The sequence below is a fragment of the Gopherus flavomarginatus genome, chromosome 1 (genome assembly GCF_025201925.1).
Source record: "Gopherus flavomarginatus isolate rGopFla2 chromosome 1, rGopFla2.mat.asm, whole genome shotgun sequence".
Classification (NCBI taxonomy): domain Eukaryota; kingdom Metazoa; phylum Chordata; order Testudines; family Testudinidae; genus Gopherus; species Gopherus flavomarginatus.
This window is the reverse complement of record NC_066617.1, coordinates 86,687,344-86,704,804: the sequence shown is the minus strand read 5'-3', so window position 1 is coordinate 86,704,804 and position 17,461 is coordinate 86,687,344. Positions and strand designations below refer to the sequence as shown.

General features: G+C 42.5%; 1 protein-coding gene across 4 annotated transcripts in view; it reads left to right on the top strand.

The window, feature by feature from the left end:
• The window catches only part of EEA1 (early endosome antigen 1), a 154,247-nt gene that overhangs the window by 95,927 nt on the left and 40,859 nt on the right, over positions 1–17,461 (top strand). For all 4 annotated transcript variants that reach the window (XM_050934256.1, XM_050934246.1, XM_050934273.1 and 1 more), the window contains 4 exons: positions 1,919–2,249; positions 6,643–6,744; positions 7,458–7,652; positions 8,559–8,741. In XM_050934256.1, the coding sequence (XP_050790213.1) occupies positions 1,919–2,249; positions 6,643–6,744; positions 7,458–7,652; positions 8,559–8,741 (811 nt within the window). The remainder of the gene's footprint in view (positions 1–1,918; positions 2,250–6,642; positions 6,745–7,457; positions 7,653–8,558; positions 8,742–17,461) is intronic.

Below are 17,461 nucleotides of genomic sequence, written 5' to 3'. Positions count from 1 at the left end.
CTTTTCCCCCACAGGGGAGAGAATCATTGCCTTGTTTGACTTGCACTTCAGCCATCAGCCTTCACCCCATAGATGAGTCACCAAGTACCGTGACTTAACCTGAGTGGGTTGAGATGTACCCAGTGTACTTCCTCCATCTCTTCTGTACACTCTGGGTATGGCAACACTTGAAATTTCAAAGTGCTGCCGCGGCAGCGCTTTGAAGCGTGAGTGTGGTCGGAGCGCCAGCGCTGGGAGAGAGCTCTCCCAGCGCTGCACGTAAACCACATCCTCTACGGGTGTAGCTTGCAGTGCTGGGAGCCGTGCTCCCAGCGCTGCATCACTGATTACACTGAGGCTTTACAGCGCTGTATCTTGCAGCGCTCAGGGGGGGTGTTTTTTTACACCCCTGAGGGCAAAAGTTGCAGCGCTGTAAAGTGCCAGTGTAGCCATGGCCTAAATCTAGGTCCCACTTGTTGTATCAGCAGCAGAAAGCTTGTTATCAGCAAACAACCTTGTACTATTATACCACCCTCTGAAAAATTAGGGGGTCCTTCCCAGTGTCAAAGTTAGACTCAGGACTCACAGTTTGTCAGACCACTCTGTTTTATTAGCACAGCGCTCTGCTAATAATACCCAGATAATGTGAGCACCATGCAAGACAGAAACTCTCTTATTTATACAGATAAAAGGGTGAGAACTTAACAAGATAACAAAGGAAGCAGAATTGACAGGTTTACCTGAGGCTAAACTTTCATAGTTAATTTCCTTACTAACTTTTACCAATCTCCAGTTAATGTTTCACCATTAGCTTAAGTGGACTCATTGTTTATGCCTTAATGTTTCTTTTCCTGACACCTGTATTTTAACATTTCTTATTTCTGCTTAAAGGTACATACAACATTTCTTTAATCCATTCTTATTTTTACAATATAATTCATTCTACTTTCACACCAGAGGGGCTCAGATCTTTAATATGTATATAAAAGAGATATTCACCATCACCACCTATATCTGATATATGGGTAAGAAGAGGTTATATTGTCATAGAACAAGTGAGAATATTGGAATTCATATGCTTGACTAAGCGGATTTAAGTTTTGTGTGATAAATGGGTAAGGGAGATTCAGCCCATAGGTGGAAAGTTAGTGGGGATACAGGATAGCATTAAAGCTGGTGTGAGAATCTTATTGCAAATGCAATTTCTCCAGCACTTAGCACAAACAAAAACTACCACAAAACATATTTGGCAATGTTATTGTGTTGAAAGTCAGTGTTCTCTCAACTTTTAACATTGTCTGGGAATAATGTCTGTGAGACTCTTATCGTAGAACCAAAGGGTATGTTGCCAGTTGATGGATCTGAATATATTAACCTGTTCAGACATCTGCTGAGTAAAAAACCTTAATATGGGGTTTTATACATCTTGATTTACAATTTGCATGTTAGCTCTCCAGGGGTGGTTCATAGGTGTAATGTTTAAAGAGGAACCACCAGCCTGAAAATGGGACTTCAGAGTGTGTCATTCATTTTAAGTGTTGAAACGAAACAGCAATATATCATCTGAAAAACATGCTTTAAATTAGTAGAACAGTTAACGTATTTGATTATAGAGAGTAGATTTAATTACACAAAACAACTTATCAATAATTTTTTTAAGGCCATGGCTACACTGGCGCTTTACAGCGCTGCAACTTTCACGCTCAGGGGTGTGAAAAAAACACCCCTCTGAGCGCTGCAAGATACAGCGCTGTAAAGCCTCAGTGTAAACAGTGCCGCAGCGCTGCAAGCTACACCCTTAGAGGATGTGGAGTACGTGCAGCGCTGGGAGAGCTCTCTCCCAGTGCTGGTGCTGTGACCACACTGCAGCGCTTTGAAGTTTCAAGTGTAGCCATACCCTGAGTTTTGTATTTCACTGTTCTCCTTTGCATTTGCACAGTGTATCTAGTACTAAATTGGATTTGGAGAAGAAATCTGATGCCCTGGAACAAGCAAAACAGCAAATATCAAAGCAAGGGGAAGAAAAAGCAAGCCTTAAACGGGACCTTGAGAAATTAAATCAAGAGACAAATAAACAACGAAGGGAACTAGATGGCAAGATTCAAGTAGCAACATCAGAGCTGCAGAAAATGAAGTTGGAGAAAGACACTTTATTGAAAGACCTTACAGTTACCAAAGACAAATTATCGAAAACCATTGAATCCTTGAAGGATATAAAGGATGAATTGGAAAAGGAGAAGCAGAAAGGAAAAGCTGCTGTAGCAGAAATGGTCAGTTGTGGTTTTAATCAGGCATCCAGTATTGGGTATTTTTCAATTTGCTCATTCATGATTGTCAGCTCTGCTTTGCATTCTAGTAGGAAAACTGCTCATATTTATTGCAAAGGTGATGGCAGCAACTGTGGAAATGATGATTGCCTTAAGAAAAACAAAACTGAGATATAACTGTAAGTCCTGAATTAAGTTGTGGCTGGATGTTTTTACAGGTAAACATTGGTTCATACCAGAAACAAGACCCCTTTAATTCCTTTTTAATATGGCAAAGAAAACCACAGACAGTGATGAGCATTGAAACAATTATACATGAAATGTGGAAAACACTGGACAGCCCTATAAAAACATAGGTTGTGAAACTTTGCCAAAATGCAACCTACATTTGAGAACAATGAAGTCAGTTTTTCTTAATCTATTATAGTTTTGGTTTTCTAATGTGTTTTATGTAGAACACATTGATGCACTTGCCATGAGTGTGATGGAAGATTGCTGGTTCTGGTAAGCGTAATGGTGTCTGGAGAGACAAGGTGCGTGAGGTCATATCTTTTATTGACCAATTTCTGCTGGTGAGAGAGAGGAGCTTTTGAGCTTACACAGGTCTGCAGAGCTGAAGAAGAGTGCTCTAAGCTCTCACCAACAGAAGTTGGACCAATAAAAGATATTACCTCACCCACTTTGTGTCTTTAGTATCTTGGGAACAACATGGCTACAACATTGTATAGAATAATTGTGTCTGTCATTTTGGGAAATATCACACCTGAACATGTTGCAGGAGCTGTCTGAAAACCAAGTGAGTCCAGTGATCTAAGCAGCAGCAGTATGGTAGCAAAATGCTTGGCCATGAGTCCATTATTGTAATAAAAGTGGCCCTTACTATTACTGTGTTTAAAACAATAATCCCCGTTTTTATTTTTCTTTTTTTTTTTTTCAAACTATGGCTGCTTATAGCAACATCAGCTGGTACAGTGGCAATACGTATTTTGTAAATTTTCTATGTTTAAAAGTTATTGTAGGGGTATTTTTCCCCAATGTCTTTTCCTGTTTTGCGTCAGACCATCTCTCAGCTCCCATGTGTGATTGTTATTTTTATTTCCACTCAAAAGTAATCTGTATTTACAGTTACAAATAACATTTCTCCTCACCTTCTATCCCTTTTATAAAAAGCCCTTTTGTTTCTTCTTTAACAAATGCCAATAGTTGCAATGTTTTACAAAGGTATGTCTACACTTAAAACACTGCAGCGGTGCCACTGTAGTGCTTCATTCAAGATGCTAGTATGCTGACAGGAGAGCTTCTCCCATCGACATAGTTAACCCACTTCTGTGAGAAACGGCAGCTGTGTCAAAGGGAGAAGCCTTCCTGTTGACATAGCGCTGTCTGCACTGGGGGTTAGGTCGGTATAACTGAGTCACTCAGGGATGTCGATTCTTCACACCCCTGAACGATACAGTTATACTGAGTTAAGTTTATAGTGTAGACCTGGCCTTAGCTACTTCTGCTTAACTATTTACATTTACTCTAATAACTGGAAGGGTTTACTCTTCAGTTTATACTATTAAAAATAAGATCCATATCCTACTTCCAGGGAAGTCCATGGGAGTTTTGCCATTGATTCCAGGGAGTAAGATTTGGACCGAGAGAGAGAGAGAGAGAGAGAGTGTGTGTGTGTGTGTGTGTGTGTGTGAGTGAGTGAGAGAGAGAGATACGTTAAGAGATTTTAGATCACATTACTAACAAAGGTTCCTATTCTGCTATCCTTACTTACTCTGTGTAATGCCTTACTCCAGAATTAATAAAGATGGTGTTTTGAGCCTATACTGTTCCCTGACAAGGGGAAGAATCTCAGTATTTATTGGTACCTTAAGAGGAATCACCCTTCCCTGCTTTAAAACAGTCATCCTTGTGGTTCCACTTCTGAGCTGCCAATCTAGGCCTCAATTCAAAAAAGCATCCCTATTCAGGAAAGCACTTCAGCACATTTGTCAGACCCAGGGACTTAAATGCTACTTAAGCACATGCTTAAATTTAAGAGTAAATAGCATTGAAGTCCATGGGTCTGAGAAATGTGCTGAAGTGCTTTCCTGTATCTGGGCCTTGGTGACCTGGGAAGAATGACTAGGGGTATGTCTGCACTACGGATTTTTCTGATTTTACATAAACCGGTTTTGTAAAACAGATTGTATAAAGTCGAGTGCACGCGGCCACACTAAGCACATTAATTCGGCGGTATGCGTCCATGTAGCGAGGCTAGCATCGATTTCCGGAGCGTTGCGCTGTGGGTAGCTATCCCATAGCTATCCCATAGTTCCCGCAGGCTCCCCTGCCCATTGGAATTCTGGGTTGAGATCCCAATGCATGATGGTGCAAAAACAGTGTCGCGGGGGATTCTGGGTAAATGTCCTCACTCATTCCTTCCTCTGTGAAAGCAACGGCAGACAATCATTTCATGCCCTTTTCCCCTGGATTGCCCTGGCAGACGCCATAGCATGGCAACCATGGAGCCTGTTTTGCCTTTTGTCACTGTCACCATATGTGTACTGGATGCCGCTGACAGAGGCGGTACTGCAATGCTACACAGCAGCATTCATTTGCCATTGCAAGGTAGCAGAGATAGTTACCAGTCGTTCTGTACCGTCTGCTGTGCCATTGTAAATTGGCGATGAGATGACGGTTATCAGTCATTCTGTACTGTCTGCTGTTGTCATGGGTGCTCCTGGCTGGCCTTAGCTGAGGTCGGCTGGGGGCGCAAAGACAAAAATGGGAATGACTCCCCGAGTCAATCCCTCCTTTTTGGTTTATCTAGAAATAGAGTCAGTTCTGCCTAGAATATGGGGCAAGTGTACTAGAGAACCAGAGAGCACAGCCGCTCCGTGTCAGATCCCGCAGAAATGATGAGCTGCATGCCATTCACGGGGGATGCCCCTGCAACAAACCCACCCGTTGATTCCCTTCTCCCCCAGCCTTTCTGGGCTACCGTGGCAGTGTCCCCCATTTGTATGATGAAGTAATAAAGAATGTAGGAATAAGAAACACTGACTTTTTAGTGAGATAAAATGAGGGGGAGGGGGAGGCAGCCTCCAGCTGCTATGATAGTCCAGGCAGTACAGAATCTTTTCTTTAGATATGAAAAGGAAGGCGCTGATGGAACTCAGCCCCCAGTTGCTATAATGAAGACGGTTACCAGCCGTTCTATACCATTTACCGGGAATGACCGGGAGTCATTCCTATTTTTACCCCGCCGCGCCCCGCCGACCTCACCTGAGGCCAGTCAGGAGCACTCATAGGCTGATGACGAGGGTGGCTATCAGTCCTTTTGCAAGGTACCATCTGCCACCGGGGAGGGGAGGGGAGGGGAGAGGATGCTGCTATTTCATTGCTGCAGCACTGCATCTACCAGCAGCATGCAGTGGACATAGGGTGACATAAAAAAGTCAAGAAACATTTTCCCTTTTCTTTCACGGGGGAGGGGGGGGGTAAATTGACGACATATACCCTGAACCACCCCGGACAATGTGTTTGACCCTAGAGGCATTGGGAGCTCAGCCAAGAATGCAAATGCTGTTCGGAGACTGCTGTGGACTGTGGGATAGCTGGAGTCCTCAGTACCCCCTCCCTCCCTCCATGAGCGTCCATTTGATTCTTTGGCTTTCTGTTATGCTTGTCACACAGCATTGTGCTGTGGCCTCTGTCTATCATAGCCTGGAGATTTTTTCAAATGCTTTGTCATTTCTTCTTCTTTAACAGAGCTCTCATAGAACAGATTTGTCTCCTCATACAGCTATCAGATCCAGTATCTCCCCTACGGCCCATGCTGGAGCTGTTTTTGGATTTGGGACTGCATGACCACCCGTGCTGATCAGAGCTCCACGCTGGGCAAACAGAAAATGAAATTCAAAAGTTCACGGTGCTTTTCCTGTTTACCTTGCCAGTGCATTCGAGTTTGGATTGCTGTCCAAAGCGGTCACAATGGTGCACTGTGGGATACCGCCTGCAGGCCAATACCATTGATTTGCGGCCACACTAACCCTAATCCGATATGGTAATACCGATTTCAGCACTACTCCTCTCGTTGGGGAGGAGTACAGAAACAGGTTTAAAGAGCCCTTAAAGGCTCGATATAAAGGGCCTCATTGTGTGGACGGGTGCAGCGTTAAATCGGTTTAACGCTGCTAAAATCGGTTTAAACGCGTAGTGTAGACCAGGCCTAGGACTAGGTTTTCAACAATTATAGTTTATAGTACATTGCAAGGATATTTCTGTGCCAAATACAAATTCTGATGTAAGAGAATGCAAGTGTTCTTTCTTGGTAGTTTGTAATTTTTGTAATAATAGCTGAAATGGATTTGGTAAAGTTGACAAAAAATGCTCACTAGGTAATCTGTTTTTTTAGGAAAAATCTTGCCAAGAAAGTAAACACCAGCTTCAAGTACAGACAGAGTCTGTAGCTAAAGAACGGAATGAGTTGAAAAACTCACTGGAAAAACAGGAAGGGGTAAGATTACTAATTCCCAATTACAAAAAATAATAATATATCAATGACAGCTTTTCCAATCACATGTGCAGAGATCAGATTGGAGGGGGAAAAAAGTAGTAGTATTCTTCCAAGCCCTATGCAGTTGACACCAAAACAAGATGAGTCACAGAAGATCATCCCTGGTTTTGGTATGCTCTTCATACAATACATACAACAGATGAGCATTGTCCCTCTGCTTTCTTACATTTTTTGAAATAGTTTACTATGATAACATGTAACTTGTCATTAGTTTTTCGAGTTAACATCTCTTTTAAATTAGTAGCGACAGTTCACACCTCTCAGATCTGTTGTTTCAAGCTTATTCAGACATCTGCATTACCATTGTATGTATCATTTTATCAGTATTCTGTTTGGGAGAAAATTTTCAGAAACTCTTGAGAGATTTAATTGTTTTTGAAAATCTCCCCGTAGGAGGTTCTTTGTAACTATATGGACTAGTCTTACCTTTTAAAAAATAAGAACTTACATTCTAGAGCACAGAATAGCCACGTCAGCAATAAAAGATCTGCTGCCAAGCAACTGTGGCGTGGCCCAGTTTAGCCGTTGCATGAAAAAAAGTGCTGTACAGTTAGATGTTAGCTGTAAATAATTCTTTTGTTGTACAGCAACACAAAGTAATAATGATTAAGGTAAAGATAATATGCAGGGTTTTTTTATATTTTTAAATATAGATTTCTAAACAGCTGACAATAGAGCTTGATTCAGCACGAGAACAAATACTGGAGATTCAGGGTGTCCTAAAAGAGAAGGAAAAGAATGAGCAGCATCTCCAGGGAAAGCTGAAAGAATTGAAGGAATCGTTTGATCAAAAGAGAAGGCAAACTGAAACACAGCAAGCTGAATTAAAAGGTGTCCTTTTAGAAAAGGTAGTTCTGGCTTCACTTCATTCCGCTTATTTACAAAGGAAATTAGTATTAACTCCTCTGATGCAGGCTCCTGTTTTATGTCGTTATGTGGGTGCTAAAATAGCTATTTACTGTAGCTGAAATGTGTTACTGAGAATGGTAAGGTCAGGATGCAGAACTGAGCCCATCAAGTATTGTTCAAGGTCAAAACTATAAAAATGTTGAGTGTAAGGCCCAAATAGTGAATTATGGATTATGCAAGTAGTACACCTGTCATCGAATTGATAAAAATAGCTAGACCTGCTGTTCATTCTACTGCATCTGTATGCAATGTGGCAAGAGTTGCCATCTTGTCGTATAGCAGTATGCAGTTTCATGAGAATAATTTAGACAAGAGTCCTCAGCATTTTGGAGCATCAGTGGTGGTTTTAAACAACTCATTTTGTACTGTAAGAACAGAATAGAGAGTCTTAATGACAATATGAAAAGTGAACTATGATGAAAAAGTTCAAACTCCATATAGCTTTAGGGATGTTAGTGTCATGTGCTGTACTATTAAATGATGTCGGCACTCAGTCTATCATTTATCATATAAAGTATTGCAGTGGCTTTCTGTTGTTCTGCCCATGAGAACTGCAGGGTTTGGAAACACTAGATGTTTGAAAACTGGCCTCCTTGTGTTTAATTATTCTCTTGTTGTTAGCAAGTAAATCACAGTATATTAATGTAAGAAATAATATGATTTAATAATATGACCTTGTTCAAATTTTGTAGCTGGGATAAGTAATAGCTATGCTTCTTTAATTAACATTTCTTAAAAAATAGTTTAACAAAACTGAGATAGCAAATATCCATATTTTACATTTTATCTTACATGCCTGCTTTGTACTGTAAAATATAAATCCAGGATTCGTATGTGTGTTTCAGGCAGAACTAGAGAATAAATTACAGCAGCAGGTGACATTATCAGCACAGGAGCTTAAAGCAGAGAAAGGAAAACTAGCAGAGCTACAGAAGATCCATGAAAAAGATCAGGAAAATATGAAAGAACTTCAGCTGGATCTTTATGGTAAAGAATCTGAGCTGTTGGCAACAAGGCAAGACCTTAAGGTACAGTGTCTTTTTAAAGTCAAAGGTGACTTAATAATGTTTGTCTTCAGGATGAATACAAAGAAGGAAAGTGAGAGCAGTGTGAAGAAAAAACTCTTTTGCTATTGTGACAAAGTTCCTCCTTTACCTTGGTAGGTCCTTCGCCTATTGGCAGATTTGCTCACCTCAGTGATCTTCCCCACAGTCTGGGTCAACTCCTCCTGTGTCTGATCAGGAGTTGGGAGGTTTGGGGGGAACCCGGGCCCACCCTCTACTCCGGGTTCCAGCCCAGGGCCCTGTGGATTGCAGCTGTCTATAGTGCCTCCTGTAACAGCTGCGTGACAGCTACAACTCCCTGGGCTACTTCCCCATGGCCTCCTCCAAACACCTTTATCCTCACCACAGGACCTTCCTCCTGGTGTCTGATAATGCTTGATTGTCTGATAATTCCTCAGTCCTCCAGTAGCACACCCTCTCGGTCTCAGCTCCTTGCGCCTCTTGCTCCCAGCTCCTCACACACACTTCCTCTCCTCTGGCTCCTCCTCACCTGACTGGAGTGAGCTCCTTTTTAAACCCAGGTACCCTGATTAGCCTGCCTTGATTGGCTGCAGGTGTTCTAATCAATGTAGCTATCTCCACTGCCTTCTGGAAAGATCTTAATTGGCCCCAGGTGCCTTGATTAACCTGGAGCAACTGCTGTTTGGTTACCATGGTCCTAGGGATTTGTTTAGTCTGGGGCTAACATACCTGTTCCTCAGTACTTTACTGTAGCCATCTGTCCTTGCCCCATCACACTATGTATAGAATTGTATTGTGTTCTTTCCCTCAGGACACAGTACATGTTGGAATTAATTTAAATGCCAAGTATTTTTGCCTGATGTACCTAGAATGCCCTTCCATTTCACAAGTGTTTTGTAGCAGTGCTGTTGTCTGAATTCTGGGAACAAGGTGGAGGATTTAGGAATACTTGGTTCTTTCTTTACACATTCCACTTTGTGTAAAGCTTGTCCCCAGTCTTACCCCTGCATAATTCCCAATCTGTGGAAACAGAAATTCAACTAATGGCATCCATTTCTGCCAACACACAAGGGAGCAACTCCAAGAGTATTTCCCTCCCCCACAATTTAGTGCCTTTTTTGCTCCTTTTTATGGACGTAACAGGCTTTGACAGTGCGCCTCAGCTTGCATTCCTGCAACAAACCTGTTTAGTCTGTATTGTTCTACTGGTGATCCAGTTGTTTTGGCAAATTTACATACTATTTTCATTTAAGATATATTTTTAAAGGGATTTCTCTTTAGTGGGACCTATTTTACATATAAAGTGATGCAGCCATACCATCTTGATTCAGATGCCAAATCTAAGTAGACCCTGACATTGTCAGTGCTTCGATTGGAGACTTCCAAGAAAGCCCAAGTACTGCTGGGACTGGTGTTGGAGAGTCAGTAGATAGTGCTTTTTCCTCTCAGTCAATACTCATAGTCATAGAGTTAAAACCAGAAGTGACCACCAGTTCATCTCTTGTGACAGCCTGTATATCACAGGCCACCAACACCATCCAGCACCCACACACTAAACCAAACACTCAAAATTAGACTTAAGTATTACAGCCCACAGGAGATTAGACCATTATGTGCCACAGGCAGAGAATGGGGATGACTGACTGAAGCAGTGCCCTAGCAAGTGTTAGGAAATATCATGGTGCTAGAGGAGTTATCTTTAGGGTGAGTTGCAAAACAATTGGCCCTGACCATGTGTAGTCATTAAAGGTTCTATGGCCCTTTCTGGAAAGAAAGGTCTATTAGCCCTTGTGTCTGGGCCAAACTGCAGTGCTCATAGACTCTAAGATCAGGAGGGACCATCATGATCACCTAGTTTGACCACCTGCACATCGCAGGCCACAGAACCTCACCCATCCACTCCTTTAATAAACCTATAAGCTCTGGCTAAGTTAGTGACATACTCAAATCATGATTAAAAGACTAAAAGTTACAAAGAATCTGCCATGTACCGTAGTTTAAACCTACAAGAGAACTATGCCCCATGATGCAATGGAAGGCGAATTCTCCCCCCTTCCCCTCCGGTTTTTTGCCAACCTGACTTGGGGGAAAATTCCTTCCGTATTCCAAATATGGCAGTCAGTTAGACCCTGATCATGTGGTCAAGACTCACCAGCCAGACATCTGGACAAGAATTCTCTGTGGTAACTCAAAGCCCTCCCATTCTAGTGTCCCATCACCAGCCATTGGAGATATATGCTGCTAGCAGTTGCAGATACCATCCCCTCCATAAACTTATCAAGGTCTGTCTGGAAGCCAGTTAGGTTTTTGCCCCCACTGCTTCCCTTGGAAGGCCGCTCCAGAATTTCACTCCTCTGATGGTTAGAAACTTTTTTCTGATTTCAAGTCCAAATTTGTTGATACCCAGTTTATATCCATTTGTTTTTGCGTCCACATTGGCTCTTAACTTAAATAACTCCTTTCCCTCCTTCATATTTATCCCTCTAATGTATTTATAGAGAGCAATCATATCTCCCCTTCTTTGGGTAGGCTAAACAAGCCAAGCTCTTTGAGTCTCCTCTGATCATCCTAGTAGCCCTTTTCTGCACCTGTTCTAGTTTGAATTCATCTTCCTTAAACATAGGAGACCAGAATTGCATACAGTATTCCAGATGAAGTCTCACCAGTGCCTTGTATAATAGTACTAACACTTCCTTGTCTGTACTGGAAATACCTTGCCTGATGCCTCCTATGACTGCATTAACCTTTTTCTCGGCCGCATCACATTGGTGGCTCATAGTCATCCTGTGATCAACCAATACACCAGATCTTTCTCCTTCTCTGTCACTTCCAAATGATAAGTCCCCAACTTATAGCAAAAATTCTTCTTGTTAGTCCCTAAGTGCATGACTTTGCACTATTAAATTCCATCCCATGTCTCTTATTCCAGTTTTCAAAGTCCTCCAAATCTTCTTATGTGATATTCCGGTCACTGTCTGTATTGGCAACTTCTTCGAGTAGTGTCCCTGTGGATGCTCCACTGTAGGGAGTTCCAGGACACAATCTGGGGGAAAGTGAGGGTCAGAGGAGGTTGGCAATAACAAGAAAACAAGGTTTTCAGTCTTAGCAAATGTATAATTTTATAAATTTTATAATTGTGGTTCTATTGTACTAAAATGCTGTACGAACATGGAGGCAGTGTATGGGTTTTTGTTTTATAATAATATCATCACTGAACAAGACAGTTTAATAAAATGCTAAAAGACCACTGTAAAATATAGCTAAATTGAAAAGATGTAAAAAACAAAACAAAAATCCTATTCAGAAAATTCCAAATAATGATCAAAAGATCAATTTATTCTTAGACCACATAAAGAATATAATTGACTATGAACACATCCTTCTAAACTGTTTTCACTTTGGTACTTATGTGCTAGATATACAAAACCAGTAGAGCAAAGATTTGGAGAGTCTTTATTTTTTCGTTTCCTCTCAGAGGATATTTTGTCATGTCATGGTGACACATCCCATGTTACATTATAAGTAAAGCCCTCTTAGTTTTCTCAGATACTGTTTCCTGTAATTGGAGTTCTTTAGCCTTGTTGCAATTGATGTCATGGCCACCATAAATATCTAGAAATACATGACAGAGAGTACAACTTAATGGAAAAGTAGGCCAAAAAATGTATTGCATGTGGAAGTAGATTGATAAATATTTAGGGTTGCAAATTATATTTGCTAAAGAAGGTGGAATTTTCTTTTTAAAGAAAAACTAAGGATGCCTTATAAACTAACTAAACTTCAGTGGCTGCAGAATATAATCGGCTTGGCCCACAGTTACAGAAATGCAATTCATTCTTTTGTGTCTCGTAGTAAATAAGTATGTCCCTATTTAGTGTTTTTAATGTTCTATGCAAAATAGATAGGTTCCAAAGATGATATAAGCAAAATATTTGGGGGGTAGTTCCTGAGATTCCCATATGTTCTCTGAAGCTGCAAGTTAAGAATGATGTGCACAACTAATGGGATTGTTTTTACCTAAGGACACATAAAGAAAAACAAAAACATTATTACTTCAAGAGCCCATCAGTATTTTATTTTTAACATCTTGACCTCTTCCCCCATCCCCTGCCCAACTTCATCTGCTGGGAGAAGGCTCCAGTCTTTTGTGCGGTGGGCTGGCCCTGAGGCAGGTGCTCCTCACTGAGGCACTAATAGATGATGATCCTCATTCTGAGATCAAGTGCTAATGCTTGGGTATCTGTGTAGAACATTTCAGTTCAGTTCCTTTGTGACAGTGATTAGCAAAGCAGGTCCTCATCAGAATTGCGAGTGTGAATTGTCAGTTCTGTGCTGTTTCTGTGGACGTTGGCTTCAGTTTGGGCAGTGTTTCTGTTTCCTTTTGTTCATGTGTCATTTTCCCCTTTCAGCCTTTGTGATTTCACTTGAAATTGCAAACTCCTGGTGTATAGAAACGCTATCACAGATCAATTTTGGAGGTTTAAAATTTCTGATTTTTCTGTCATTCTGAGGATCTCACATGGCAACCAGTGCACCTTTGGCTTTCCATGCAAAGGGATGTGAAAAAATGTCACATAAAATTTAAAACGTTTAAAAATTATTAAGAAACTGTTTTCTGAAATATGTATTTAAAATACATGAGGGACTGTGAGTTGATGGTAGAGAGATTTTGCTATTCCTAATCCAGCCATTCCAAACTAATACCAAGAAGTCATACAACCCTATGCCGTTCTCCATATATTATGAATAGCAGTGGCCACAGTTGGTTCCCAGGAGACCTAGGCCTGTCTCACTGTTGCGGAGCCTGTGAAGAGTGGTGGTCAGTTTGTTTTCCAGGTACGTTTTTTGTTTTTTTGTTTGTTTCTGTAAAGGGAATCATCCTGAGACAGCACCTAAGAGAGAAATTTAGAACTCAGTGATACATTTAAAATATGTTGAATTTCAGAAGTGAAATTCTGTCTCTATGGAAGGCGATGGGAGTTTTGCCGTTGACTACAATGAGACCAGGGATTTACAGTTTGACCTTTCATATGTGGAAAACCAGTTTTGTTACTGGAGAAGGTTTTCTTCCACCTGTTCCCATTCTTCCTTCTCTGCTTTCATTTCCATAGTCAACCTGTGGAACTCTTTGCCAGAGTATGTTGTGAAGGCCAAGACTATAACAGGATTCAAAAAAGAACTAGATAAATTCGTGGAGGATAGTTCCATCAATGGCTATTAGTCATGATGGGGAGGGATGGTGTCCTTAACCTCTGTATGCCAGAAGCTGAGAATGTGCGATAGGTGATTGATCGCTTGATGATTACTTGTCCTGTTCATTCCCTCTGCAGAACCTGACATTGGCCACTGTCGGAAGACAGGACACTGGGCTAGAAGGCCTTTGGTCTGACCCAGTATGACCGTTCTTACGTTCTTATGTACCGGGTCTAATAGTTACAGCTGCTGAGGTTTCTTAGAGCAGAGGAGGCTCTAGGGTGGTTTCATTTGGGTCCTGCCTGGCACTCACCCCAAAGTAGCGGCTCTTGCAGCTCCTATGCTGTGGGGCTGTCCAGGCTTGGCTGTCTGTTCCAGGTGTTGCAACCTCCGGGGTTGCAGGACTGCTCTGGTTCGACCCTTCCCCCTGCTTGGACCAAATTTGTGTGAGTGGAGTTGTGACCTGGCTCATGGGATTGCAGTGCCACTAACTCAGATTTGGTCTACCCGAACTCCTATCATCATGACAGCTGGGCTACCCCTAAGAGTTGCTGGGACCCCTGCGGTTGCAATGCCTGAAGCAGAGAGACGAGCTCAGTCAGCCACGTGGGACAGGAGCCACAGGAGCTGTCACATGACTCTTCAAAACCCAATTTTGGATCCCAACCCTGTCCTACGTAGAGCATTGGTGCAAAGCAAAATGGAAGCGGTTCTCATAGTTAACTTTATTTGCAAAGAAAAAGTGCCTGTTGTTGTTAACAGACTTCCCTATATTGACTCTGTATCATCAGCCTTGAAATAGGTCGCCCAACTGTAGTTCTTCCTTAGTTAGAGCAAGTTCACTTTTTGGGCTGAAAGCATAGCTAGATTATGATAGTAGAGAAGGAACAAGGCTGATACTGCAGGACTGTTAATTTCAGTGTCTCTCCAATTTTTGCTTTAAAAAGGGGAGGAGGGGGAAGAAAATGTTCCTATCCTCCTTAACCCAGGACATGCTGTATAGCTTTTATTGCAGTATAAACTTAGAAAGTATGTGTTTTAGATTAAGAAAGTGAAGAAAAAATTTGTGTTCTCCATTGGCAGTGATCTAAAAACCAGTGGTGACACAGAAGTAGTATTTTGATATTCAGATGTTAAAGTAGTAGAATCGCTAAAGTCAGGCAATTGTAGCAGAATTTCATCTTCTCAAATGCAAAATTAACCACTCATAGGCTACATAAAACTAGGGACTTTGCTTAATATTAATAATAAATACACCTGAGTCAGAACCACAAAATTTGGATTGCATCTGGATCCAAAGTTTGTGTGCGGGTTCAGGTCCAAGGTTTTGGTTTGGCCCCATCGCTACAATGAAGTATCTCATTCATGGTGTGTTGAAACATCTGGAGTCAATTTGTACAACACAGATCTTTGAAACATATAAACTAGATGATCTTGAATGTTTTTCTTGTCACTTCAGGTCTTTTAACAGAAGAAGGATAGTCATTGCAAAGCAGTGATGAGTCCACGTGATGTCAAACCCAGTTTTGTTAAAGAGAAGTTTAAATAAACTTGATTAGGTCTGAATGTGAGATACCCTCACTGTTAGCCTTCACTTTAGCTATATAAAAATATCTTTGGAATGGCTAAATGGTTTAACACAACATGGCACACAGACACTGGGAGGCTAGGGTTTCAGACAGATATGAAGCTAGATGGCCTCAAGCCATGTTGTGATGTGAACTGAGGTGGCATGTATAGTGGGATGGGTAGGATTGGAGGGCATGAGTTGAGCTGTACTAATAGCACCATCTGCTGGCATGAGAATAGAATGTCATTGTTAAGCACCATCTGCTGGCATGAGAATAGAATGTCATTGTTAAACTACTGAGTAATTTCCTGACCTTCCTAGCTAAAGGAATCAGTCTGCTGTGGAAGCTGCACAATGATGAAAAGCAGATCATGGGAGTTCAAGGGAAATCTTATAGCTTGAGATATTTAGGTGACATTGTTCCATGAAGGCTAGCCTTAGATCAACAACTGCTCTGATGAGCCCAATTCCTCCTCTCCCATCAATACAATTAAAGAAATGAAGGCTGGTTATCATCAAAGCCTTTATTTTAATAAGGAACATACGTTATGTCACTTTAACCAAGGTGAAAAGATTTGGTGTAATCTGAAGGGGTGGATGGTGTGACAGAGGTGGGCACAATAATGTTTTAAAAGTCAAATTTGAATTAATGTAGTTTGAAAAGAAAATACGATGTGTGTGTATGTGTGTGTATAAAATACACACACCTCTGTACATTACAATTTAATACATACTTTTTCAGTTTAAAAAATTGCCTTGTGCCTCCCCTCACAAAAATGGCACCAAACCAATTCACTCTGGCTAAAGTTAAAGTTATAGAAAGGATATGTTCCTTTTTAAAAATAAGGGTGTTAATCTCTTGCAATTCTTTAACTGTATTGATGGTGTGTTTGTGGGGGGGAATGGATGGATAGATTTGAGCTGATAAATTCAAAAAAATTATATTCTCTTTTAATATATGTAAATTGGGGGGGACTTTGTATTATTTACAAAACTTGCCCTTTTTTTCAAAAAGTTACATTGTCTGTAAGTGAATGTATAGTGCTGTAAGGAGGTGCCCTGGCTCCCTGCCGCGCCTGAGAGGGACGAGCCAGAGCAGGTGCCTCAGTGGGCGGAGCCAGTGCCGCCTGTCCCCGCCCCTGCAGAAGTCAAGGGGCGGGACAGGAAGTATAAAAGCCTGGCCCAAGCGCTCAGTTGGCGGCCGGAGAGGACAGACGCTGGAGCCCGAGCTCCTGCCGGGCCCAGCCTACCCTGTGCTCACTACTCGGAGGAACGCTGGCCTGACCTGCCTCGCGCTCGGTATCCGGAGGAGCGCTGGCCTGACCTGCCCTGCGCTCACTACCGGGAGGAGCGCTGGCCGGACTTGCCTCATATCCGGTACCCAGAGGAACATCGGCCTGACCTGCCTTGCGTCCGGTACCCCGAGGAGCGGCCTGAGCTTCCCTACGACCGGCATCCCGAGGAGCGGCCTGAGCTTCCCTACGACTGGTATCCCGAGGAGCTGCCTGAGCCTCCCTACGACCGGTACCCAGAGGTGCCCATGATCTGGGACCCCCCAGACGAAGCTGGCGAGAGACAGGTACGCAATGGAGTGGGAGGGCCTGCGTTCCCCCGCCACCCTCCGAAGGGTGGCAGACTCCCCCTCTCCCTGGCCTGAGGAGGCCTTCTGTGTGGACGTATGTCATACTGTGTTTGCTCAGCCTGCTGAAGGCCTGAGCCTGAACTGCTACTGCCCCGCCCTGTCCAAGGGCCTGGGCTGATATACTTTGTTTGCAGACCCTTTATTCCCTCAACGCCTGCTGAGGGGTTAGGCCTACCCGGACTGCTGTGTGTAAGGAGGCGCCCTGGCTCCCCGTCGTGCCTGAGAGGGACGAGCCCCGACACCGCCGGCTTACACGTGGTACCAGAAGTGGGGAGTTCCGCCCAGGATGTGGGCGCGGACTCTTAACGCCGGTGAACG